We start from the raw sequence: 27,992 nt of genomic DNA on the forward strand, positions 1-27,992 counted from the left end.
AGATTTCATTTTATTTATGCCAACCGTGAATAACAGCTGGTAACTTTCACTTTGTTACAATAAAGTCTGACAATAAAGCTTCCAATGAATCCCTCTGGATTTTGTTAGAAATAAGCACTCTTATGTCGTTGTCAGTGGCACCTCGAGGCAGAGCTCATGATGACACGGCAAATGGATATTGAAAAGAATCTTAAAGACAGATTTATCACTTTCACATTCATCAACATCAGTGAACTGTCTCTCTGTAGCATGTTAGATTATTATAAACACTGTGCTGCACATTTGCAGGACACGAAAACAAGAAGTGATACATTGTAAGAGTTAGCAGTGACCTGCTGTTTACTTTTTGATAATGCTGACATCAGCCAGGTTGACTTGACCTGGGACATTTTGGGGCTTTTGAAGCAATGTGGAAACATGGAAATATATAATAAACTGGACTGTTAAATAATGGCTATCCTGGAAATAAACGGAGACATGGTGTGTCAGGCAGGATGTTGTCCTATTTGTTTTGAACTTATATTTTACTACAGTATAAAACATTCAGGGACACCTATCTGTCACTATCTCTGAGTGTAATGAGTGTAAGCAGTCATATGTGTCTGGATACGCTGCTGTGAGACCACTGTTGAGATCTAGCTAATGTTACACGATGTGAAATCATCTATTTGGCACATTTACAATAACCAGTCTTGTTTCACCTACTTATCCCTTTTCTCTACGCCCAGGTCAGCCTGGTTGTTCATCTAAACTAAATCACGATGAACAATATAAACATTTTCTGCGTACCTAGTTTAAATGCATTCCTGTATGTGTTCTTTCCAGAAAGGAAGCCATGCATGGTGAGTTCCATGTTGACAAAATAATTCATTGAGTCAGTTTTGTAGTGCAAATTCAAAATGGGTCAGTTTGCCCCGGCAGCACAGCACAATTCAATTTGACCCAAATAGGTTAAGGCAGCATCAATGTTACAAAGGCTTCCCTGTCTTTGAAGAGCAAAATAACTAATCTAATGCACAGTCCCACGTTACCTGAACACCTCAATTTGATGAAGACACAGAGAGAAATTGTTTGTATACATAATTAAATACCACAGCTGATACATCACTTATAGCTATGTGCATTCGAGCAGCATCTTTGCCAGCAGTACCAGGGGGGAAAAAACAAGATTTATTAAATGACTCCAGAAGGTAAAACCAGTGTGTTGACTCTTCTGTGGCTTGCAAAGAAGTGTAGAAGTCAGTAAGATCCAACGTATCCTGTAACAGTGGATCAGTCCCAAATCAATCCTCCTGTAAAGAACTGGCATAAATAATGAATCATGTTACTTTGGAAACATCTAAATCCAGGAACCATATTTATAAAACTAGGTTTGCTAAATTCAATTTCATCACCATTTTAGCAGTTATACTGTGCTGAAACTAACCTTACATACTCTTTATTTCTTTATATGCTCTGCAGGGAGCACTAGTGCAAATTCAACAAAGAAATAACCATTAATAGCCATTTTGAGCATAAATAATAAAAAAAAGAGCAGTCCAGAGATTGTGGCTGAATGCAGGGGGTGAGTCTCAAGAGGATTGGTACTGCTAGCTGCTCTGTGGTAGAAGCTGTTGAGGTGGTGGGTAGTCTTGCTCTTATTGGACTTAAACTGTCTCCCAAAGGGTAACAAATGGTAGCAAATGGTGTCCTGGGTGGAGGGAGCTGGTGGCCCTCCCTTCTGTGCCTTCCCTCCCCCTGGTGTCATGCAGTGCCTTGGTGGAGGGCAGCTTACAGCCATTGACTTACTCAGGAGTGTGAACAACCCACTGCTGCTCTTTCTCCCAACAGAAAGCTGCCTGTCTTTCAGTTATTAATGTTACACTGGATCAGTACTGGCAGTATGTTTCCCGCAGTATTTTCAGAAGGAACGTCATCTTTTGGGTCTATTTACATCTGAGATAATCTGCCAAAGATCTTGAATGACTCACCTGGTGTCAAATGTGTAATAATTTTTGACAAAGTCACACTTGAAGTCAAAAGGTTATACATAAAAGCTACTGAAGGGCCATGTAAGTAAAGTAGAAATAATACATTGGTCCAATGCATAAAAATCAGTAAATACAAAAATTACTTTCAACATGTCTCTGGAGGACATATAGTTTTCTTTACAAATTCATGTTAAAGAGTCTCATCAAAGATCACCAAAAGGTCATGGGTGTGAATTAAAATACAGCCTATATGAATGGTAGGGAGTAGCCCTTCATTGTGTGTTAATGTGATTTGTGAGATTCGAAAGACAAAGGGTGCCCAGCTTCTAGCAGAAGTAGACTACAGTGTTTTGCAAGATAACGGGCATTACATTACCCACTGTAACATAAGCGAACTTGATCATATTCTTATTGCTTCCTTGCTGAATGAATGATTGTATAAACACAAATTCTCTGGTTTTCTCGGTTCGTTTATTGACATAATCAGGAGGCTACGTATTTGATTACATAGCCTAATACAGCTCTCTTATCTTTGGAAGAAAAACTACAATAAGAACAGTACACTGATTATTTATCATTTAAGTTTAACAAAATGAATGTATTTTTTTTGTTGTTGCTATCAATCAGGGGCCTTTAACCACCGAAGTTCTTGAATGTCTTTCACCCAGAGGCTGATAAATGAGTATTTTCACACATGACAATGCTGATAATGCTGCATGTTTTCATAGATAAACATCTTGTTTCATTTCATAGCTCACTTGTGTGTTGAGGTGGGTTTCTAGTCCTGATGTGTGGGGCAGATACAATGCGGGGGGGGGGGGCAACAAGCTGCTTGTCTGGCAGCGGTTATTTACAAGGATACATTATGTGACTGAAGTAGTTGACAGTGACACTTATGAATATTTCATTCTTATTGTTTGCCATCCTGCACTCTCCATTATATCCAGCACGGGAATTCGACTTGAAGCGATTTGTTTGACGGATGTAGCTGCCACCAGTTGACGTTAGTTTGATGAGGACAGTCTTTGCTGGGACAAGAGGTTCATTAATGCTTGTCTGAAATGTTATTTTACACCTTCCGGGGGTGGTTTTACCTTACGCTGACAGAAGTGGATTATCCCCATATGAATTAAACACGACATTAATGCAGGGAGAGAAGTGTTTTGCTTTAACACAGCTCGGTGTTTGTGTTTTATCTGTAGGCCCGGGACAGGACGGCTGTCGGTCGGAGGCACCAGGCTAAAAGGCTAAAGCAGCTCAGAGGCTGTAATCCCCGTATGAAACCATCATGGCTGCCACTCGCTGAGCTGTCAAGCTCTCCACAAAAGAAAAGGTAAAAACCGAGACAACGACACGTATAACTCCAGCTTTATCGTTCATTTAAAGCACCCGGTAGGTTTATCTGCACTAAATAACTCGATGCAAGGTTGAAAAAAACTAGTCTGGCGTAACTTTGTTGCTACGCTTTTTATTCTTCAAGTTATTTCGCCTTTGTAAGCTGTTGTCGCGTCACGTTAATTCACATCACTCAAACGCTGTTCCAGAAAACGTTTCAGCAGTTAGCTCGGGTGCCTGATAACAACATGTGTTTACGTGCCAAAGGAAAAAGGCTCTAATAGTACCAGAGTGGGATAGTTTTGTCGTAAGTTCACTTTTCCCGAGGCGGTCGTTGCTCGGTACAAAGGCAGTCTCATCACTTTGTTGTGGTTAAGTCAAACTGCACAATGGCCGCACGATTCTCTGATTAATCTGCTGCTAAGAAGTGCTACCTCAAGCTATCCTAGTCCTTTAATTGGTGCATTTGTTAGTGTTGGGAGGTTTTTAATTGCACCTCCCACCGTAGCGCATTTCGGTGTGTTTGAAGCAGACTATGAAGTTCATAACTATTGTGTGAGCAGGTGAGTTTTAAGTGCAGTTTACTGCACCTGGTGGCTGATAGGATTCTAAGTTCCTCGCTTTATTCTTGATCTGAGTGTGATGAATTAATATTCATGCATGCAGGCATTTGGAACCACAGCCAGCAACAGGTGGACTTTGTAAAATGACATGCAAAGTAGGACTGTGAGTGCAGCTTCTTTTTTATGGGTTTACCTTGAAATGAAGAGACAGCGCTCTCAACTCAAAACAAAAGGAAATGCATTTGAAACAAGCACTCCTTGATTTGTTGTATTCGCTTTGAAGCAGTGTTGTTATTTTTTGCTCATTCTTTTCTTGTTTTCTTGCACTTCCAGAAGCCTGTAAAACCATGGACTCTGTGGATATCGGCGCAGCTACCTCCGCAGGAGATAATAAACGGCGTGTCAACAAGAAGAATAGAGATTGGCACAAACGGCTCCACCTCAGGAAGACTGCCGCTCAGACCCCAACTATGCAAAGTGAAGATAAGCATGGACCAAAGAAGATAGCAGAGGAGTGGGAGCAAAGCACAGTGTGGCCTTCATCAAAGAAACCCCCCCAGGAAATACAACAGAGTCAGCACGGGACAAATGACAGCGGGAATACACTCAGGTTCGCATGCTCTCAATGTACGGACAACTTGGAGTATGTTCCTAAAGGCTTAGTGAGACACTTTGAGGAAAAACACAGAGGGAGCCCACCAGTGTTTTCCTGTCATATGTGTGCTTTTAGTACACATGAGTTCTCCTACCTTCAGGTCCATCTATTAAGCCACAAGGACACTTTTTCAAGCTGCAGCATTTGTAATGACAATGTTCAACGCACATGGCCTGAATTCAGTGCGCACCTGACCATGCATCACTGCCAAAATGGCAAATATTCGTGTGAAATTTGTCAGAAATTCTCCACAGGTGAGGTTAGAGTATTTTTAGAGCACATGTATGCACATAATTTGTGCCTGGAAGAAGCTGATGATGATCTGTCGCTGCATACAAAGGACAAGAACAAGTTTGGGCCTAAAGCAACCACTCAGACTTTACTTTGTCAGCACTGTGGCTATGAGGCATCTCAGAAATGCCTGATTACTAAGCACATTAAAGCTGTCCATGTTTGCCAGAATGGCAATCGAAGGAAGAAAAAGAAGGAGGTTCATTCCATAGCAATGAAACCCAATGACCCAATCCCAAAAATTAAGCCTAGATTAACAAGAAGTGCTGTTAGGGAAATGTGCTGGCTGACACAGGACTGCCTTTCTCTGCCAGGGAGAGAATTCCTGGATAAATACTGCCATCTGTCCGATCCACAAACCACTCTAGAGGAGACTCAACAGTTTTTGATGAAATCTGTTGCTGGGGAAACCGGTGACCAGAAATGGACCAAGGCTCTTAAAAGCGTTCTGTCAAATGTTCCCCAAGATATGAATCTTCATCCAAAGTCGGAGAATGGCATCATGTCGAACTCGTCGGATCTTACCGTCCTGACAGTCAAGAACAAGATAACGGTAGATCAGAACGGTGCTACTTACGCCAAAAGGTTGCAAATGATGACATCGTCAGATAAGGAAACCGAAAGTGCTGCTGCTGATGCTTGCTGTGTAGTTGACCAAAATGGGTGTCAGTCAAATTTGAATGATCATACACAGTCTCCGCAGACTGAAACCAAACTGAATAATGACGTCTCAATGCCAGCCCAAAATGAGCCATCTGAGTGCACTCAAATGCAGGAAAACAGAGAGAATCAGGAATTAAAGACTGAGATAGATGAACATGGTAAAAAACATGAGGAGCCTATGCAGGAGGACGGGATCAATATCTCCAGTGAGCTGAAGTTGACAAATGAGAGTGAAGTGCAGGTTCATAAGGTTTTACCAAAAAACAAGAGACGAAATCAAAGACGGAAAAGAAGGACCCCATGTAAAAGAGTGGATAAGAGATCATCGGGATTGGCCTTAAAGATAGTGCTGAAGAAGAATCCAGTGAAGGAGAAGCAGTGGGTGTCGCAAAGGTCTTCGTCTCCATCAGGAGGTGGTCCGACGAATGACTATCATGGACTGCCAATCCCTCATACAACACTGGAGGAGACGGCGCAGATTCTCCAGAACACGCTAACAGAAGTGCACCAGAAGAAATGGACCAAAGCTTCCGTAACTGACCTACGCGACCCCTCTGAAGCCATCACTTCAAATCCACAATCAAAGCCAGGAGAAGAGCTAACCCCCGGTTGTGCTGCGAAGCCAGTGGGGTCTAAAAATATGGACGGGAATGCGCCTGTCGTGCTCGAAGGCTTGCCGTCGACGAATCAAGAAATGCGAGATGACGCGGAGAAGCCACTGCAGCTCTTGGAAATGGAAGTTGACGACAGCAATTCAGCTGGTAGGACAAGTCAGCCACATTTGAGGGCTGCACCTGCGACTGAAATAGAGGTGTGCCCAGAGAACACACACCTTCAAACATCAGGCGGTGGCATGGACTGCCATGTATCGGACGATAAGATGAGTTCAGCCGCTGATGGAGTGACTCATTATAGCAGTTACACCAAGTCTTCCCCTGTTTCCCAACCTGTTATTACACCACAGGGTAAGCCGGCAAATTATAAGTTTCCACATAGACGTAATGGTTAAGGATTTAACATGCAGTGCCATTTTCTTGAGATACATTTGAATGTTCCGTTTAAATTTTACAATCAAGAGAAATAGCAAAACTGTCTGTTTTTGACTTTTGTCTTGCAGGTAAGATAAACTCAGACTTCAGCCTCTCTTCAGAGCAGAGCGTTGAGGGGATGAGAGACGGAGAAGTGCCAGCAGACTCCTTCCCAGATCTCCTCAGCAACGGCAACTTGCCCGCAGGGAAAGCCATCCAACAGGAGCCCTCACCAGTCACTGGACAGCAGTGGCAGCTGGTCACAAAAAACCTGGAGAGGACCCTGAAGTTAGTAGCCATAAACCCATCTCAGCTGGTAAAGCGTCCAGCGGGAGACCAGCCTGTTGTGGTGCTAAATCATCCGGACGCCGACATCCCCGAGGTGGCCAGGATCATGGAGGTCGTGAACAGGTACAGAGGAGAGGTGCAGAAGGTCGTGCTGTCACGGAGAACTGTGAGCGCTCTCTCGGCCATGAACGGCGAGGTCCCTGAGACAGACGACCCGGCAGATGCCCAGCCTGATCCTGCGGGGCATGGCAAAAACTCTGTACAGGAGAGGTTCACGTTGAAATTAAAACTTCGTAGGGTGAGCAGGAAAAAGTACGAAGTAGTCGGTGCAGTCTCCCCCAGCAGGGACGTTGCGACGAAGTTTCGCTGCTGGTATTGCGGCAGGGTCTTTGCAAGCCAGGAAACGTGGATGCTCCATCGGCAGCGACACCTGATGGAGTGGAAAAGGCCAAACTGTGAAAACTCTTAAATGTCGCACACACTGGAAGAAAAAACAAACAATAGTTCGGAAAAAGATAACTTTTGCAATACACGAAAACAATAATGGAAACATTGTGATAGCCAGCCTCCTCAGTTTTTTTTAAAGTCTTAATTATGATTGGTTGGTTTTGAGGAGAATCAAATCATGATCAGGCTTCCTGGAGGGTTCACGTTCTCAGGGTAACTGAAACATTTACCTGTTGTCTCTCTAGCTTCATAGTAGCTTGATACAAACTCTTTGTAGATCAGTGATTTATTTGTAAAGCCACAAGGACGTGGTGTTGATAATTTAGTACTTTGTATTGTTTGTATTTTGTCTACGCAATTGCTTTATTTAAGGTGATTTAAGTACACTGTCGTATGGAATCTTTTATAGAACACTGTAATATGTATATTTGCCATAACATCTGAGTTTTATGAATCAGTTTATGTACGGGTAGGCTATACAGCGTGGTAGCTATCATATTTATGTTTTTGGAATGGGACGCAGAGACCCTCAAGTTACTCAGATATACCAAAACTGTGTTTAAAAAAAAAAACGAGAAAAAAATGAAAAAGACAATAAGCTGTTTTATTCAACATTTATTTATGACTCGTAGGTTTAGCCTTTATATGCTTTTCTTTATGCTCTTTTGGGCCATTGGAAGAATCTGTGTATTTGTAACATTTTTGTATAAACTCCAAATGATGTTCCAGTATAGCATTATCTGTAAGAGGTATATTTTCATGCATTCCTTTCATTGGAAGCAGATATCCCTAAAGTCACGATTAATTTAAATAAGTGAAAGTCTTTTGTGATGTCAATGAAATACTATCAAAATGATTTCTTTTTAAATCTGGATTCAAGAGGCCTAGAGGATTTGATCATGTTTTTTTTTTTTTTCTCTCTCCATCAGTTCTCATCACTTTCTTGACTTGAAATGATAATCTTGTCTTTTAATTGCACTATGAAAGGAGGGTTTATATTTCCCCATTACCTCACCTTATCAGGCCTAAGCCTTTGACAATCTCAACCAGTGTCCTACTGTGGCTAAACATTTCCTTATGCAGCCATGATCCCTCAGTATTCTCAGCAAGGGAACTGTGTGTGTGTGTGTGTGTGTGTGTGTGTGTGTGTGTGTGTGTGTGTGTGTGTGTGTGTGTGTGTGTGTGTGTGTGTGTGTGTGTGTGTGTGTGTGCGCGCGTGCGCGTGGCATTGTGTGTGCGCGTGCGTGCGTGCGTGTGTGTGCGTCAGTCAAGGACCATTGGACAGATGTACCTGTCCTATATACTGATATTGTGCATGTTTTCCTGTTTCTGGAGCTCACACTTCAGTGTCAGTAACTCACTGTATATATATATACATTTTTTTTTTTCAATTTAGATGAAAGATTTATAATTGTATATAGTCCCGATAGAGGTACTGTAAAATATTACCTGAGAAATTTCACTAAGTGCCTAGGAATTTTTGTTATGCAACAAATGTGCATGAGTATGATAGCATTACTTGTCAACGGCAAAATAAATGAACCACTTTGTCAGTTCCTGGTGGCATTTTGTGATGACTGATAATGATGTGAGCTGAGTCATACAACACACGCAAAGAGTTTTATTAAAACAAAATATACATCCTTGTATTTTTGGCTCCCTCAAGTATTGCTGTCATAAACGGATTATTTGTTTACCTACTTCTTTCAGCTACAGCAACTCATCTCATTCCTTGCGTTCACTTTAATACACTGTTTACTGACTGAGAATTTAAAAAAAAAAAAACCCATCTTAATAAAACACGAGTTAAAAAGTCTTCTGAGTCAGTGCTACTTTGGCTCTGCAGGCAGGTCCAGCATACAGTCCTGTTGACAGGACCTCAAATTAACAATGGAGGAGGGGGGAAGCGTCAGATAATGAGGTCTGTAAACAGTGTGACAGGAAACGCAGCACGTTAGGATGCACTAGTCCAATCACTCTGCTGTTTGCCATCAGCGGGGGTCATCTAGGGCCTCACAGGGTAGCACAGTTTGGTGGCGTCCTTGGTGTTACTCTGACTGTCGATCAGCACCAGAAGACTCCTCTGGTGGTTCTCGATGATGTGGGCGACGCTGCTGAAATACTGGAAAAAAAAAAGACATATGACCATCAAGTTAGAATGAAGTGTCCTTGAAAACAGGTTAATGGGCTAAAATTTAACATTACATTTTGATGGTTATAAATAAAATAAAAAAAGCTTCCCTTTACCTATTTCAGCTAACCAAGTAACTGCCAGTTAAACTGGAGAACAGTTTTTTTTTTTATATTTATATATATTTGTTATACATCAAATTCAAATGCTGAATAATTTCGTCCTCAGTTTGAAGTATTCCCACACTCGGTGTTCCACCTCGCACATTTCGACGTGTCGCAGAAGGAAAAGCACAGGTGCAAACAATAAAAGTATCGATGGCTGAGATCCACGTAGCTGCTTCTGTTTCAGAGCCCTGGTGTTGTGCTCACTAACTGCCTGAAATCACACCCTATTTACTACATAGTGCACCTTATTCACTGTCACCGTCACTTTATTTGAATGTGCAAATTCTAAGTGCTCAGCGTAGTGCCCTTAAAAATTCCCAGGATGGAACAAAATAGGACTCTGCTAACAATCTCACAACGCCATGCGTCACATTTTCTAGATGTGATGACACGAAATGACGATGATTCACAAGCGTCAAGCCACAGTCGCACACTTGAACAGAAGGTAGCGCCCATTGGCCGGGCAATATTTCTCAGCACTGGTACAATATGATGCAGGTGAGGGTAGGATTTGAGATGTTGTTGTAAAATGACTTTTGGTTGTCCTGTGGTCCAGCTGTTACTTCAGAGGCTTTTCACCCTGCATGTAATTCAATTCTGAACTTTTTAAACATTATTTGGCAAACGAATATCACTACAGATTGTATAGCTTTAGCCTCATTATTGGACTTAAAAACAGACATAGCCATCAACATGCCTGCCCAGGGAGACACACACGCGTGGCTTTTTCTACAATTCATATATACTTAAAAGCACCTTGGGCAAAACATTGATTAACCCCTACAACCTCCATTTAGCCAGTTTGTCATCGACCACAGGCCACAGTGACAGTCAAGAAAAGTGAGAAGCCCAGCAGTGTACCTCCTCCCCTCTCTTCTCTCTTCCCAGAGCGTACTGCTGAGTCGCTGGTATGAAGCGGATCGGGATGTTGTACACTCTGCCCTTATAAAACACCACTAATGTATAGGGCTGCTGTGCGTCCTGGCCGGAGCTCTTCCTCACCATGAACGCCCCGTCCTGAAACAGAAAGCGCTCACATTCAAAGCCAGCAGGGGTATGGGATGTAGTCCGCATGCTGCTCATTTGGATGACCGGGCTCTCCTAAATAATTCTCACTTTATTCGAGCGGACCAAGACGTCGTCAGCAGTCTTGCGGTCACATGTGCTGGCATACCAGGATTTCTTATACATGTCTGCGTCCTGAGATAAAGTAAATGGGGAACAGAGGAATTATAAACCACCACTCTGGATATATTGTATGAATATAGTTTGTTACAATATGATGTTGTAAGAGCACACCATGTCTTGTTCTATCGAGCCATTTTCAGCAGAAACACTTCCTCTGTCAGTTGGTTCTGGGACAACAGAGACACAAACATTAGAACAATGCTGTTTTGTTCGATACTGCAGAAATGTACCTTAAAAAAAGTATGAAAAAAAGCCTCCTCTACGTATGGTTGTTAACCCGCTGTGAGACACAAGCAGGGGCCGGACTTACTGGGGGAGGTATGGTGAGGAAAAGGAATTCTGCAAGAGAGACCACAAGCAGAGCAGCCCACGGTAAATACAGAGCACAAGGCTGCCATTACAGCCAGCTTTCCTCAGCTGAGACGCATTTAAACGTGTAAATATAATGCATGGTGTAAAACTCTATGCTGCATTTCTTACTTTGGTCGTTTCAAGTCCAGCGAAAAAGCTTTTGGTGGGGGCTTCTGGCCAGTTTGCATCACAGGCAGCGTTCGACCTGTCGAGATCCAGACAAACGGCAATTATTAGGCCACGTTTGTTGTTCAGTAATGAGCAGAAATTGAAGGCAAATTCCACAAATGAAATATATAGATACGTTTTTCGGTTGTTTCAAGGCTCATAGTGTACAAATTGAACCTGCTTTATCTGCTTTTAACTTGAATAGATTTCATGTGGAAAATCTGCAAGTGATAGTGATAAGTGCTTCAAACTGAGTCGTCAGTGTACATCAATAAACACTCTTATGTATGTGCGGCATATGTATGTAATCAGATCATCAAGGGACCACATTATCGCCTTCACACGGACAACACAAAAAAGTCAATTAAATGTGCGCAGGTAACATTTCAAAGCGGGTTTAAATGTGGACAAAATGTCTATCGTAGAGGTGACTGGCACTAATAAGCTTATTTTACAATGTTTACTAAAAACTGGTGTGACTAATAAGATGTACATATAGTATCTGAATTAATATAAACACTTACTTTCAAATTCCCAAGGTTTTAAATCTGGCCTCTGCGACAAAAAAAAAAAAAGGGTGATATTTAATGATTTTCAGCATCATAAACAAAAGTACATACTAATGTCGACAGTGGCCATGATGATTGAACGTGTTATTTGGAATTAATTGGACTTTTCAATATTACCGGCTTTACAAGTGGTTTTGGTGACCTCCTAAAAAAAAAAAAAAGAAAAAAAGATGATCAGACAATCAGTTATTCCCGTATTAAACCTTAAACAGGTCACAGTGAATATAATTAGCTAAGTGATGCTTACTCTCTGGGCAAAGGTTTGGGTAGGAGTAGAGGAGGACCCTCTGCAGGTTTATCCCTGGAGCCTGCAGGAGCACACAATGCAATGACAAATGATCTACCAGTTATTATGACTGTGGTTATCTTCGGTAAACAGTAATTACTATTGCCCATTCAGAGTGGGGAAACATCTTTTCCTCCTTCCACTGGCCGTCCTCTAGATGGCGTAATACGCTCGAACGATAGAAGCGGTCTTTCTTAAGAAGAACTAAGGGGCAAACAATTGATTTAATACTCACAATCACTTGGATCACAAACTTCGTATTCATCTTCCCCTGTGGGCTCCTGGACCTGGACAAATCACAATACCGATACGTCAGTGTCCTCCTGACTGTGCAGCGTACACCAGAGCTCTGCATGAAACCTTGTTCATTTGTCATCACTTACAGTAGTAGGAGATCTCCTCATATTCAGTCTGCAAAAGAAAAACAAGTCAGTGTTTTGTGAAAACTCCCTAACAGATGGAGAGAGAGTTGAGTGTTGTCAGTCCTAACCTGGGGCTGGGTTTCGGTGGTCTGCAAGGTAGATGCAAGGAAATAATTTAGTCTCAATTATTTCTAAAATACCGTCATTTTCTGTTGTATGTTTGCACAATTACAGGAATGAGCCGAAGTCAAGGCAGTCTCACACTGACCTGCTTGCTAGAAGAGGTACTGAGTTCTCCTGTACAGATGCCATAAAACAGAACCACAATCAGTTCCCACACATGAATGTACCTTTAAAAAATGACATGTAATTGCTGTTACTCAAACTGCCTACCTCTTTGTCGGGGACTTCATAAACGTCTGAAAAATAACCAAAGCCAAAATTAGGCACACGGCAGAACCACAAAAGCCTCGTTCTGGTGCTGGATGGCACTGTTTTCATCGCTTTAAACATGTGTTCAGCATGCAACAGTACCTGCCCCTAAGCATTTTTTTGTGTTTGTGCTTTTGACTTGTCGCTCATTGTAGTGTATTTACAAAGACTTCCCGTGAGTTGGCCTATAAACTGCCGGCAGCGTGGCTCCAAGCATGGCGATGGTGGTTTGGTGATCCCAGACTTTTCCACTAGCGCCTCCGGGAGGTTCACGTTTGTGGTTTTGAGTGAAATGTCACATATATGAAACATGAAATTTGGTAAACGCATTCGTGCCTCCCTCAGGATGAATTGTAATAACTTTGGTAAATCCTTCATTTTTCATCTAGGGAATAGTTTGGTTTATGACCAAATACCTGCAAAGTGTTCATTTCCATCAGCCTCAGCCGTTTACTGCAAATTAGCAAATGTTCGCCTGGTGAGACGCCACACTGAGATGATTTACAAGGTAAACGTTATACATGCTAAACATCGCGCAGCCTGTTAGCATTGTCATTGTGAGCATGTTGGCATGCTAACATTACCATTCACTACCATTACCATTCATACTCTTTTTGATTGTGACACATTGTGAAATACATCAACACTGTTTTAAAGCTAGTGACTCATTAAATGTGATCATACAAGGAGTGGGTTCACCCCATTAAAGCACGCACAGTTTCTTCTTATTAGCACAGGTTATTAGGACCAATAGTTCTGGAGGTTGACCCCTTGTGAACATGAGGTACAGCACGGTTATTGTTGTACCTACCAGGACTCGACGGACGCCCTGGTACAGGTGTAGGCAACGCGGGTCGGTCCCTCCCTGCTCTGCTCCCACCATGCATCATAGGATCTGAGGAGAGGCATGGAGATTATTGTTATTAATATATTTGAATAGTAGTGGTCCTTGCAGCAGTGGTATCCACATTGCTGTCTTTCTCCTCTCTAAATTGATGTGTATCTTACTGGAGGCTGGATTCTCTGCGGGTTCTACGTAGTTGTCATCATCATTACTGCCGTCTGGAGTGATGTAGTCTTCCTACAAAACAACAAAGACAACATATTGTGAAAAGGGGGGCCATGTCAGCTGCCCACTGTCAATGGAAGGTATTTACCAATACACAGGATATGGCGAAATCCTCAGTGACACAACAATGTTTCTGAAAGCCTCAGCCCGACACAGGCCTGCGGTACAGTATTTATGCGTGAGGTGGGGAATCAAAGCTGCTTTACTTCATCGCTCCCCGCGTGGGTGGGTTCAGGGGGCAGTTGTTTGGAGGCTTTGCCTTTTGGGCGGAGGGGCTTCCCGGGTGGCCGGTGGGGCCGATTACGGCAGTTATCTGGAAAGGAGAAGCAGAAGCCGAAAGAGGACATCAGCATTTGCATGAAGCATCACTCTGAAGCCCTCTGTGTATTGTGGCTTTCTCTCCGGGTGTCTGTCGAAGGGGCAAACGAACAAATGCAACTTCAGCAGGAAGAGAGTGATGACTGAAAAGGAGAAACAACTGAAGATACAGAAACTGTGTGCGAGAAGGAATCAAAGCTCATGTGAATTTTGAACTTCATCGTCAGGAGAGCGAATGATGTTGCCAGATTTTTTGCCATTTACGGTGAAAAATAGTATAAATAGTAATCACGTCAAATGCACTGACCAACATACTCCCCACTCGGGAAGGAAGCAGAAGGAGTTGAGGGGAAGACTCTGTGGCTGGGAGGAGGCTCGTAGCTGTCATCATGGACCTCGCACATGTCATTATCCTGGGGACAACATACTTGTAACGTTTCACACAAATGTCTCAGGCGAAAACAACAACTGAAATGACTCCGATTCACATTTCTTCCACAACTTACATAATCAGGTTCAGACAGTTGGTCGTCGCCTTCCCCGTCATCATCTGCAAACACGGACATTTAAAGGCATTTCATTACAAAGAGGGACAAATGAGCCTGAGATGGGGCCCTTATATGTTAAAGCAAACATTTGAATTGTGAAGCTGCATAAAAAGTATTAAATACCAGCATTAAATTCATCTGAGCAGGTGCACATTTCCGCTGTTGAGGACCCAGTGGAGCGTGTCTCCTCAACTCTTGAACTATTGCGTTATCTCTATACCTAAGTGACTTAATTGCTGTTTTGATGATGCAGTTTGAACAGAAACAGCATCTGGGAACAGGTGGTGTGATAACTACTTGTTTCTGCAGCTCACTTGCAATGTTTGTGTAAATCTGCACGTTTCACGGGCATGACGGCTTCTATCAGGCTGCACTGAGATGAAACACATTTTATATTCCATGGGGCCAAACCGTTAATGCACGTCATTTCTTAGTTGTGTGAACGACCCTCCAGGCACAGCCGAGGTAAGCTCAGTAACGCAGCTGGTTTTGGGCTGTTGGGAACACAACAACACATGCCGATATGAAACTCAGTGTACAATATCATCTCCATGACGAGTGAAATAAGCTGCAAACTTTCTTCACATCTTTGATTTTTAGTCTTTTTCTGTAATCATTACATTGGAAAGTAACTAAGAACAATGACTGTACTTAATTACTTGTACATTACTTGAGTATTTCAGTTTTGTGCTATACTTTATACTTCTACTCTACTACATTTCAAAAGGAAGTATGGTACTTTTTACTCACTTACATTGATCTCCCATTGATCATTTTGATCATTTGCAAAATGTAATAGTCCGTGTGGGGAGAAAAAATATCACACATTTTTCCAAGTTCGTAACACAACACAATACTAATACAATACTTAATACAATACTAACATGCCCATATGTACAGGGAAAGAGCTAAAGGTCACTATAATAATAATAATAATAATAATAATAAAAAAAAAACTCAGTATAGAGAATAATAATTCCTCCTGTTCATAGTGGATGTTAAAAGATTCCCACATTAACTAGATTCCAATGTAAGTGATGGGGGACAAAATCCACAGTCCTCGCTCTGTGCAAAAATATGTTCCAGGATCAGCTGAAGTTAAAATGAGGCTTCATCAGTCTGATTTAGAGAAATCAAGTGGGGTATCTTCCAGAGTTACACTCCTTTTTTTTTTTAGAACAAAACGTTCTCTTTGTTTCCTTGCTGAGTTTCGTTGGTGGCATAGTAACACAAAGAGGGATTTAAAGACGGTAACTCCCAGAGTGAAGCAGAATGAAGACTGTGAGGACTGTGTGCACTTGGGTAAAGATGTTCTGGACATCTGTGCATCGACTGTGTCCTTTTTCCAGTGTAATAAAAACCTTTAATAACGTCTTTGTGTGTGTGTCACTGTGGAACGTAGAGGCAAGAGATTTACACTCGCTGCTTTATTTACATATTTCTTGTGGAAGCAGAGATGATGACTCAGTTCTTACCTCTGTAATCTCGCGCTGGTACTTTTGGAAGTGGTTTGCTTTTCAGTCTGCCATACAGAAAGACACTGACATCAGCAGCAGGCAATGCATGACTTAACAGCGACTGGACAATGATTTGGGAGCGTGAACACATCCACTTACTATTAATACAAGACCTCAGTTGAGTTTAAATGATTAAAGTGGATCACTAGTGATGCACTTAAATCTGCGAATGGTCTATCTTAGCGGACTGACGTGCACAGTCACCAGACAGGACAGGGTTCTGTGATACATGTGTCAATATAGTGTCTGTCCTTGTGCGCCTTAAGGGGACTTGTTTCAGGAAAGGAAAGTGAGAGAGCAGACATCTGTTGAAGTTATTTTAGGTCTGTGGGTCTCTCCCTCTTATTCCAACGGTTGTGAAAGAGGAATTGACATTCTCCACTGATGCATATATACACCCCACACAGCACTGTTAGATCCCCAGACCTCTCCGAGACTTGCTGCCTACTTAACGATACACGTACATTTAGACTGATGGACTTCTGTGTTTCTGTGTTTTTTTTGGTCCATGAGATCAAATGAATGAAGTTCGAGAGACTGACCTTCTTAGTTTATTCAGTAAGCTGCCGTCATTTTTCTTGATGTCCTGAACAATCTTCTGAAGCTGCCTGGAAAAAACAGAATTCGGCTTTGTCATTCATAAACAAGTCTTCAGAAAATCAACTTTGTAGTATTATGAGCTGAGCAAAAGTGTTAGACAAGTAGTTAGGAACTCTCCTCTATATCACTTTTCTGATAAATAAAAAGTAAATAAATACATTTACTAAAAGGTAACACATGCTTTTACTGACACCATACTGCAAAAATGTAAGAAATGTATTTTCAGTTTTTGTCCGAAGCGCCAAACGAAGACAGTTTTGAAGATATTAAAAAAGCGTTACCAAAAGGTATTGTGTCATCGTCCACTTGGGAGCGAAATATCAAGTAAAATCAAACTTCTTACCGAATCTTTGCTGTAGCAGGAGCTGCGAGTTTACCTAACGTATCCATATTCATGTTTAACCCAAGAGTTTACATTTTGGGCCTCATTCCTCTCGTGCATCGCGTGTTGTGCTGCCAGATTGTTAGCAGGAATGTAAATGAACACTGTGTTTGGCTACAAGTCCTGTCTTTGTCATAGAGGGGAGGGAATTCATTCTAGCCAGCCTCTGTAAGAAAAACCACTTCTCTTTTCCACTCTCCGTCTCCCACACTCTCAAAAACAGATTTCAGCGAACGCACTTTCAACAAACCTCCTACATCACATCTCTCTTGACTCTCTTCAATCCCACTTCCATCCGGACACTGCCATTTTAACAGCTGCTGATAACTACATATAGACATCACCTGGATGAGGTCACTGGAGGAGGCCTTAAAGTTCGTGGGGGCATGTTTAGGAGCAGTTTTTTTACCAAGGTCAGCCATTCACTTGCCACTATTTCACACACAAGCGTCTCCATGGACTTTCATTTCTTAACATCATCTTCTGCACAGAACGGTGTATGTGTAAGGTCATGCATGGTGTGTCATGGAAAGTACCGTGATGTAATCCTCAGCGTTTTGAGTGTGAAGCCCTTCCTGTTGGACTGGCAGGATGATCCACAGTCTACAGTGTGTGTGTGTGTGTGTGTGTGTGTGTGTGTGCGCGTGGTCACCACATGTTCTACCTCTGATCACATTCAGTCACAGCTGAGGAGGAGAAACTATGAACCTGTCTGTTGATGAGAAACGTCCATACCGTTCAAGAATGAAAAGAATTTAAAAGACAGTCTGATTTTAAGGAACCAACTGTGTATGATTCACCAAGAGAGTCTTTCTTCAGCCTTTAGTCACCATTTGATCTGGAGCTGCTGAGCTGCAAATGAATGTGGAACCAGTGGGGACACTTTTATGCTTATGGGAAATTTAAACCCCTGTCACCTCACTAAGTGGTTTCCAGTTCATTCTCTATAAGACCCAGCACTGTATACACCTGCTAAGTCACAGACTGGGTGAATGAGTGGCAAAACGTTTGGTTTATTCCTGGCTATGTGAAATAGTAGAAAATGGTGTGATATCTAGTACGTGATTAACATTTCAAGTTCGTTCTCAGTCAGTTCTTCAGCTGTGATATGAGTAGCAAAGACTAAATCCTCTCAGAGTTATTATTATTATCATTATTATTATTATTATATTAATTTTGCCCACATTGAGTCTATCTGTCTGAGAGGACCAGTGGATACTCTCCAAGCTACAGCAGCAATGTGTAACTTCCTGGTTCAGTGTGGAAGCCCAGGACCGAAGTTGAATTTGACACATCTGTGCTTTGTAGGTATACAACAAAATTACAATTCAATTTTCTCTTGCACATTAACACCATTAGTGCCGCGAAGAAAATATAAATGAAAATGAAAATCATTAAATTAAATTATTAGATAAAAAGCAAACACTTTTACATGATAGGGGATACACTACGCAAACTTTAAAATTAAAATGTAAACATGGGAGTTTCCCTTTAAATTCTGTAATAATTAAAGCTTGTATTTAACCACAGATAGAAATTCAGTATTATTTTTTTTGCAATAAAGTTTTCATTTTCATTTAGATTTTAGCAGTAATGATTCTGCACACACACATACACACACACACACACACACACACATACACACAAACACACACACACACACACACACACATACACACACACACACACACACACACACATACACACACACACACGCACACACGCACACACACGCACACACGCACACACACACACACACACACAGACATGGGGATACATAAACAGCAACATACCACACAAACAGGAACAAACACAAGGAGACAAATGTGCAGGTGCAGTCAGGCAGGCATACAAAACCTCGTTACAAACATCTGCATATGCACACACAAGTACAAACACTGTATGCACACACACACACACACACACACACACACGGACTCATATTAAACACATTGTAATTTTTATTTCTTAGGTTTTATTTATTTCGGAGGCAAGTATGTAGGTTTTTATATATTATACTCAGGAAAATAGCACATTACCTCCACTTGGCATTCATTGCTTGATGATAATAATAATAATAATAATGATGATGATGATGATAATAAACTGACTAACCCAATGGATTTGAAGAGCATTCCATGACAAGAATTCAAGAGGAGATGAGAGAAGTAAAGACTGGGAGGAGGGAGGTAAGGTGGGAGGAAATGAAGGTATGACTGAGGTGTGTGATGACAGCTGTGTAAAAGTGTGACTTACGGTTGGTGGATGAGACTAAACTTGCTCATGTCACTGTCAGAGAGGTTCTGTGAAAGCATCAGAGAAATCAACTGTAAACACATGGTGACAAGTTGGGGAGTTCACAAATGACTGTGATATCTCATAGCTGAGGTGACACTGCAAGTATGTCACCTTCACATACACATGCACACATGCACTTGAGCAGTCATTGTATTACAGTTCATTTACAACTGCTTACACACATTTAGCACCGCCAAACCTCTGTGAATTTACATTCATTTTGCACGTGTTCACATACTATTGTCAAAACTGTTCAAAAGAAAAAATGCTTAAACTCCTAATTAGCACTGAGCACCGATTTTCATTCCTGCCACCAGCCACATTATCAGACGTCTCTTTCAATGAATGCTGGGTGTCTTGGGACATACAAAGTGTCTGCAAAAGATTAACAGGGATGGATCAGACATGCAAAAAGATCCTTTCCCAGGTTCCCAGCCAAATGCAGAAGACAGGGTTGACCAGCACTATTCCTACATCTGTAGCCCTCCTATACAAGTATGTATAGTGACCATATATAGTTTTGTATTGCATTACTGGAATTAGTTTAGTTTTATTTTGTGCACTTAGAATTGCTCTCTGCAAAAATGGCACAAAAAGTACATTGCAGCATGTCTGATTAATTTCTGTGACATTTACTGTATTTATTGCATGGGAGCACAGTCCATGCAATCAAAAAAGTGACCTTATTTTCTGTGGTAATGGAATCAGGATTTACGCTGAACAAATAAATAATAGATACTTTTACAAGGACAACAGTAATGTAACAAAGTGTTGTCAGCGTTCGGGTACAAGAGTTGATCCTGAGATGTGCATGACGTGTTTGGATGCAAGATGAACTGTTGCGGTGAGCTGCAGGTCGGCAAAGAGAACTGTGTGACGAGTTTTGAAAAAGTGAACTCGGTATAGAAAAAATGTGAGCGAGCAATTGTGACAAACTGCAAGGCTGCAATGCAAACGCGTCACCTGCATCACCTCTCAGCTAGCAGGAGGTGGCAGCATTACACTAAGGGCCATGCCAACAGCACAGTTTGTTTTTCTAATGTAACCCTCATGTCATTTCTAAACTAAACCAAAGCAGAGGAGAAAGCGCTTCATCGGTGCATACATACAGCATATATTAACACCTAGAAGCACTTCAAATCGTACAATTGTCAGTACTGTTGGTCAGATACTGTAGAAACGCCACGGAGACGTTGATGGGGGTTTGGTGCCTTGATTAAGGGCTCAAAAATAGTATAATGCTTCAGGATGGGAGATTCAAACCAGGTAATTGCATTGATGTGCTGTATGCACGTCTTTTAATGAAGCAACGTAATGTTCACATACGTGATTTACAAAGTTAACAGTTCATGAACCGACTCCATGAAGGACACAGAACTGATGACACACTAGTTTCCTTAGTTTTGAGAATTTTCAAGTGAAGAAGCTTGCTCCTCCACACCACCACCATTTTACAATATTTCATAAATCGTCAAATATTTAAAAAGGTTTATCCAGTTGGCCGCTGCATTGAGATCTTTTGTTGCATTTAATGTCTGCTTTGTAGTAAGGCAATTGTGATTCGTAAATGAAAGGAAATGATTACCATAAAATATGCAACAAATCCCGCTAAATTATGTATTCCCCTCTTCATTCATAATTCATTGCTCTGGGTCGTTACTTGCTCTGTCTCGTTTCTGTTTTATATTTGTTGTAATGTAGTGAAGATCGACGGCAAATGTTTGTGAAAGTTGGGATATTGTGCGTTTTAAGTTTGTAAGATGTCAAATGAACGAGCAGAGAGAGGCTTGTGATTAAAGGGTTAAGGTGTGAGTCTAATATGGCTTGTTAATTTAGACATGAATAATGGACGGCCCCTTTATCTGCAGAGTCTCCTGTGAAACAAGTGTAATGATGCGCTGTTAAGATGCCTACAGTTGATTGTATAGTACTTTTTCAATGCTGTTTATGACATATATGAGATATTCCACAGGGAGGGGCTTGATAATGCAGCTCATATTGCCTTAGAGTGTGAATATGGGAACCTTGGTGCAACAAAAGGATGTATTACCTCTAGGAATAAGCCCATAGTATAGTGAAAGGCCTTAAAGCGGAGCTTGTGATTTAATCATTTGTAAATCAGAGTGTGAGATCACTTAGTATGAAAGGCTTTACCTCCTTCAAAGAACTGAACCTTGGCCTCACAGATACACACTTGATCATCCCACTGGCTTACATGGGGAAAAAAAGTATCGGTATAAAATCAGACTTAGCCTTTTGACACCGAATAAAATATCAAATAGTCCGCCCCAGTGGATACTCCCAGGCACTACTCCCACATTGAATTATTTATAGGAGTGTCTGTGCTTGTTCAAATGAGACACAACAGCTCTACAAGCTGCGGCCTCTCTATTGTGCTATAGACCAGGAGCCCTCACTAGAAACAGCACTCGAGCACATCTTCATGTTTTTATAACTTATAAACAATCCTATCAGAATATGTGAACAGAAAGTACGGCCTCCGTGGTCCAATCTTTTTCTTGCATTAATTCTTGCTTGCAATTTGTGTTATTAGCACGCTGAAGATTATTTGAATGAATGCTTTATTGGTCCTTAGAAATATATATTTTTTTGCTATTTCTTCTAAATCCACCACACATTATATAGAATATTTAGATTTCTGACACTGGCACCATCTGGTTGTAGTATTAGCAAGACTACTGGTCTACAGTCAGGCTAGCGGCTCTGTGAGGCCATACTAAAATAAATGTTAACATGCTCTAACAATGCAATGCAGTCTCTTAGCATGTATAATATTTGCCATGTTCATCATTTTAGTTTAGTGGGTCAACATTTGCTTATTAGCAGTTAACACAAAGTACAGCTAAGGCTACTGGAAATAGCTTTGAAGAAATTTTGAAACCAAACTAGCACCTTCAGTGGGAGACTCATTCCTCCCAAATTCACAACGGAGCGACACAGGAAATCATTCCTGCCTGTGGCCGTCAGACTGTTTAACTCCTCCCTCTGAGTGTCAGACACTCAGGAAGAGACTGGAAATCTGTATCTACTTCACCTGTTCATACACTACCTCACTATTTATTCTTAAATGTTTAAGTGCAATACATATATAGTCATACACTTCAGTGCAACACATACATACATATACATTGTTATTGTACATATATTTTTTTACCTCATTGTTCACTTAAATACTGGAAATGTGTATATTTTTTATTTTCTATTTCTTATTTTTATATTTTGTACATACTTTTAGTTCTAAATTATGCTACTTTACTCTTGAATGGGAGCACCGGTACTGTACAATTTCCCCCCGGGGATCAATAAAGTATTTCTGATTCTGATTCTGATTCTGATTCTATTGGGCTAATTACACATTTGACCTGCTGCTGGTGCGAGAGGAAAAATCAGGGGATCACCAAAGTCAGTGGTGGACGAACCGACTGACGGAACAACATTTGTCATCCCTAGAGCTACGGTACTCGTATGACTAAAAAGACAGTTGGGGTGGGACATAGATTGCCAGGATTGTTTCTTTTGTTTAAAATGATGCCATCGACATAATTTAAAAGATACTATAATACGAAAATATTCTACAAACAGCAGCTTTAAATCATGAAAACAACTTGCTGTAATATATTCCATGTGCTAAACATCAGCATATTCGCAAAGGCCAGATCTATCTCCTTGAGGTTCAAAAAGGTCTTTGCTTTCAGACATCTCTGCAGATGTTGGGTAAGATGACCTGAGGCCCAAACACTCTGGGTATAGCAGCCAAAGTTTAAAGCACACAGCCTGGAAAGTACACACATTTTTGCAGCTCTTTAGCGAGAGTTCTGTCAGTGTGAAATCTCAGTTTCACCCAAGAACAGCCCCATGGATGGGACCACTTTTTGTTTCTGCTCACATGTGGCCGTCTGTTCTGTTGGAAGGGCAAACAGCAAGGGGAGGGGTCGATGCACAGAACATTTGTTAATGCACTTCTTTTAAATAAGTTTCATTTCACGATAGAAAGAGCAGCTTCGCAGCTACATGCCCACAAAATTACCTTTGGTTCTTTCCCAGCAGCTGTGCAAGGTCTCATGACTGTCATTAGGCGTGAGACTTTCCACATGTTCACAAATCGACACTAAATGTTCCAAAATCACAAGAGTAACAAGCTAATTCTGGTTTAAGGTGTTTTTTCTCCTTTAACACATATATATAACACATACTTTCCTCCATTATCAATTACAAGGGGACTGTGTCAAATTATAAATTCAATTTAGTGAGGCTACAGTTGGACTATATAAGCACCTAAAAATTCTCTCTTTCTAACTACAGCCTACATACATTTTTACCAACCCTGTTAAGTACACATCATTTGTCAGCATGCCACTGTAGGCCTTTGATACCAACACCAAAGCAATCATGTGATATATATTGCCAAATATGAGTTCATAGGCTGTCCTTTACTTTGAGTGGCCTTTGTTTGTAGTGTTGATGTCGTACACAGATGTTGAAAGTGACTTCCTCACGCAGCAGCCACACACAGGCGGCGTCACGGGGATCGAGGCTGACAGTTCTTTTGATCTGCTACATATCTCTTTTAACCTGTCTACCTGCGTGAGTGAACACGGCATCAAAAAGATGGAGATTACCTTTATCTGCGCCGTGCTGACTGACTACCGCTCCCCATCCACACTGTAGTGTACAGCCACCCACCAGTGAGACAGAATTAGATTGTTTTTTTTGTTTTTTTTGCTCGCCGCTCATTCTTGCCACAAAGTGATGAAGAGATGTTGTAGGTGGATTGGGAAGACGGTGCAATCGAGGCAGAGCCCGTCTTATGAGTGCAGTTTAGATCTGCGTCCCCTACTTACTTCAGCATTTTATGACCTTTGCTCCATCTACTGTATAAACATCATATGAATATGGAAAGTAGGCCAAAGGCAGCGCTCAGCAGCAGCACAGTCGCTGGATGACATTCAGAGCCCACAGTACAGGCCCTCTCTGCCCTTAGACACATGCTGAGTTACTGATGAGTCAAACAGTGCTTATCATAAACAATTATTCTTCCTTTTCTGCTGCATTTCCAGCAAACCGATTGCAGTGAAGGCATACCGCTGCTCTAAATAGGTTTAGGAAAAATGTTTGTGAACATGCATGTATAATAATAAATCCTCAGGCTATGTGTCTTAATGGTGTTGGTGCAGAGACATGTTATACATTTAAAGATCCCCTCCAGACATGTTTTAAGGCACATGGAAATGTTCTCCTTCAAATAATATTTGGTGTGCAAGATGGGTCCTACTTCACTGAAATGTCCATTCTCAGCGTAGAAATGATGTCACAAAATCATGCTTGCACTTACACGTCTTAAACTCTGATTTAAGGTGACCGAAGACAGACTTTCCCCCTTCAGATAACAGCCTTATAGTATCAAACTCTGCACACCATTCTGCCCGGTGAAGAGCAAACATCTAAGCTTATTGTTATGAAAACACATTTTTGAGTGTGTGTGTGTGTGTGTGGGGGGTCTTGAAGTAGAAAAACATATGTAAATATACAGGTAAGTAAATATGTGTTTTGTTTCACTCTGCTTTGTAACACATTAGAGATTCAACCGACACTAAAGCATCAAAGCTTACAGTTGCTGTTGTAAAATGCAACAGGAAGTGAGAGTTCACTGCCAGAGGCAAGAGCGGGTTGTGTGTCAAAAATAGAAGAGGAACTGGATTAGTTACAATGAACAACAACAGTCATTACTGAAGAGTGCCACCTACTGAAACCCACTCCATCACTAGAAAATCCAAGATAAAACATTTCTCGAACTGACAAATGCCTTCAGAGTAATTACTTTTTAGAGCTGAAGATGTCAAAACAAAACTCTATGAGGATTGCAGATTTATTAACACTGTTCTGTCTAACACACGTGGTGAAGTATGTGGTAAGGAACAAGGTACAGGGACAAGGTACAGGGACAAGGTACAGGGACAAGGTACAGGGACAAGGAGACGAATCACTCTTTATATACACAGAAGGCCCTCTGCTTACAGTATACTGGTCAGGTAATCCATCAGCTAACTCAGTGGTTCTCAAACTTTGCCCCCCTTCAGAAGCTTCATGAAAATTCGTACCTCTACAGCGCAGCACAAGTGGATCAATCATTAACAATATAATAATAATAATAACAATAAAATGAGCCAAGATGAATTTGATTGAAATAATGATTCAGGTAAGCAAGATAGCCTTGGTAGCATCAGAGCACGCATGTTTGTTTATGTCACTACATGCGTCATATTCATGCAACTTCAGATCTGCTCAACACTCTTCCCTCTGGTCAAATGGCAATCCATGGCATAAGTTGTTGAAATATTCAGGTCCAAAGACTGATGTTGCCATAGAACCGCCCTGCTCGCGAGGCTAAAAATCAAATAGAGCAAACAAAAGCCAACACAACTAGGTGCAAACATTTGAACTGATAGCGTATGACTCTGAATGTTTGTCAGACTCTGCAGCCTTGAAGCTGGTTAAATTGAAGGTGTGTGTAGCCAGCTGTGCAGCTATGGTGAAAATATTCTTGTTAGCATGGGTTTACCTGACCTTAATCGAGCCTGGGTGTCCTGGCTGGCTCTGTAGCTATGGGATCTATCAGTCAATACACATACTGTAAATATATGTATTTTTCAGATCTGCACTGGTAACTTGCACATCAAGGCCTTTGCTCTGAAACACCCATCATTTTGACTGAGAAGAGTCCACAGTGAGCATATTTTAGGGGAGGTAAGCCTGTGAGATATAGGGGAAATATTTCCATGATGCAACATTCAGCCTGAAATGGAATCAGTTCAGGGTCAGTGAATAATGAATAGAAGAATAGATTGTTGCTCTCATTTGTTAGCGTGGCAAAAAGTGTTTACAAGTGGCCACTAAAAGGACACATGAATAATATGCATGCCAATGCGCAGGACGTATTACTGAGGTATTATAAGGATCCTCCAAATACTAAATATTAGGAGGTTATAAACCCATGCTTCAGTTATTTCACTGCATAAAATCCTCTTTAAACAGTTTCCCCTCCATCACAGCTTTATTAGCCCTAATTCTCATTTCACCGTTCTTACTCTCTCCCACACTGACACACAGGCCGTTTTCACCTGCACTCATTGTGTCAGTGCGCTTCTCAGAAACAGCAGCAGGCCCTCAAAGACAAAGCAATGAGAGCAGTGCCAAAGCAGAAGTTGCAGCTGACGTACCCACTTCCATATTAGGAGGGCCACTGATTACATATCGAAAGAGTATGGGAAGTAATACAAGCGAGTGAGTTTTCACTAGTCATGTTTCATATCCTGTAAACTCTCCTCGGTTTTTCAACTCTGGAGATTTGCAGTTCTGCAGCGAAACTTAAGATTCATAGTGAAGTTTATTCCTCAATTTATTCAAGAAATAGCATTTTGAAAGGTTTAGGTTTCAGCTAAATCTTAACAAGAAACTCCTGCAAACACATGAAACTGTTACAAAAGCTTGGCATTGTGAACTGGATTTTTTTTTACCAACTTTTATAGTTGTTTGCCCCCACCCCCCCCCAGCAAAACAGGCACAAACAGCTAAAGGAAATGTAATTATTCTGCTGTTTTTAATACCATAATCATAATAATAATTGCTTGGGAGGATTTGTCCATTTTGATGTGATTAGAATAACAAACTGAAAATAACCACAACCCAGATATGATCCTGAACGGATTAGTAGATTACGTAACTGCAAGAGGGACAAGAACAGGCATTTTCTGTAATATTCAGGTGAAAGAAGGAAAATGTGAGGGAGTAACTCACCAGAAATCTTTGTCCATTCATTCTCAGTCTGCTTACAGTGGCAGCACAGTCTTGCATTTTATTCTGAGGGCAGTAAACACATATTGATTTAGTTTCCTGAAGTGACATTTACATTTAACTGCACAGATTCACTGAATATAATTTCATGCTACTTGTCTTCCTGTCATCTCATGCTATGATCCCTTTCTGTTAACAGTTGCTCGAGTTGTGTATGTACAGCAGGAATGAAGAGAAATAGTCAAAGAGTGCACATGCCTTAGCAAGAATGAACCACTGAACTTTTAAATGGAGAGAAAATAGGTCAACATGCCGTCTTAGCATCCACTGGTTTTCTGATAGTTCCATATTTTGTCTCTGTACTCACCTTGCACATGAATAAGGCTACTTGCACCTGGTCCCACCCCTCGCACTCCTCTCTGGACGGCAGGTTCATTTTTTCTCTCAGCGGGGAACCTCTGAGCAGGAGCGTGCTTTTGGAAGTACAGTAATAGACTGACCCGTCACGCACCGCAGCACCAACACACCAGCCAGCTTCAACAGGGAGAAGCACA

General features: G+C 41.3%; 1 protein-coding gene across 1 annotated transcript; it reads right to left on the reverse strand.

Annotated features, from left to right (window-relative positions):
* Window positions 1–8,838: 8,838 nt before the first annotated feature.
* Window positions 8,839–27,874, reverse strand: blnk (B cell linker). The gene is made up of 24 exons (XM_070915947.1): window positions 27,806–27,874; window positions 27,442–27,504; window positions 19,585–19,631; window positions 16,889–16,954; window positions 16,305–16,351; window positions 14,788–14,831; window positions 14,589–14,694; window positions 14,170–14,276; window positions 13,903–13,975; window positions 13,706–13,789; window positions 12,856–12,881; window positions 12,731–12,759; window positions 12,591–12,611; window positions 12,484–12,511; window positions 12,336–12,387; window positions 12,062–12,122; window positions 11,932–11,959; window positions 11,770–11,800; window positions 11,207–11,282; window positions 11,037–11,065; window positions 10,838–10,893; window positions 10,655–10,738; window positions 10,400–10,555; window positions 8,839–9,362 (listed from the first exon to the last, which is right to left on the reverse strand). The coding sequence occupies exons 1-24, from the start codon at window positions 27,872–27,874 to the stop codon at window positions 9,246–9,248; spliced, it is 1,500 nt and encodes a 499-aa protein (XP_070772048.1). The 3' UTR covers window positions 8,839–9,245.
* Window positions 27,875–27,992: the final 118 nt, after the last annotated feature.

The sequence above is a fragment of the Enoplosus armatus genome, chromosome 12 (assembly GCF_043641665.1).
Source record: "Enoplosus armatus isolate fEnoArm2 chromosome 12, fEnoArm2.hap1, whole genome shotgun sequence".
Classification (NCBI taxonomy): Eukaryota; Metazoa; Chordata; class Actinopteri; order Centrarchiformes; family Enoplosidae; genus Enoplosus; species Enoplosus armatus.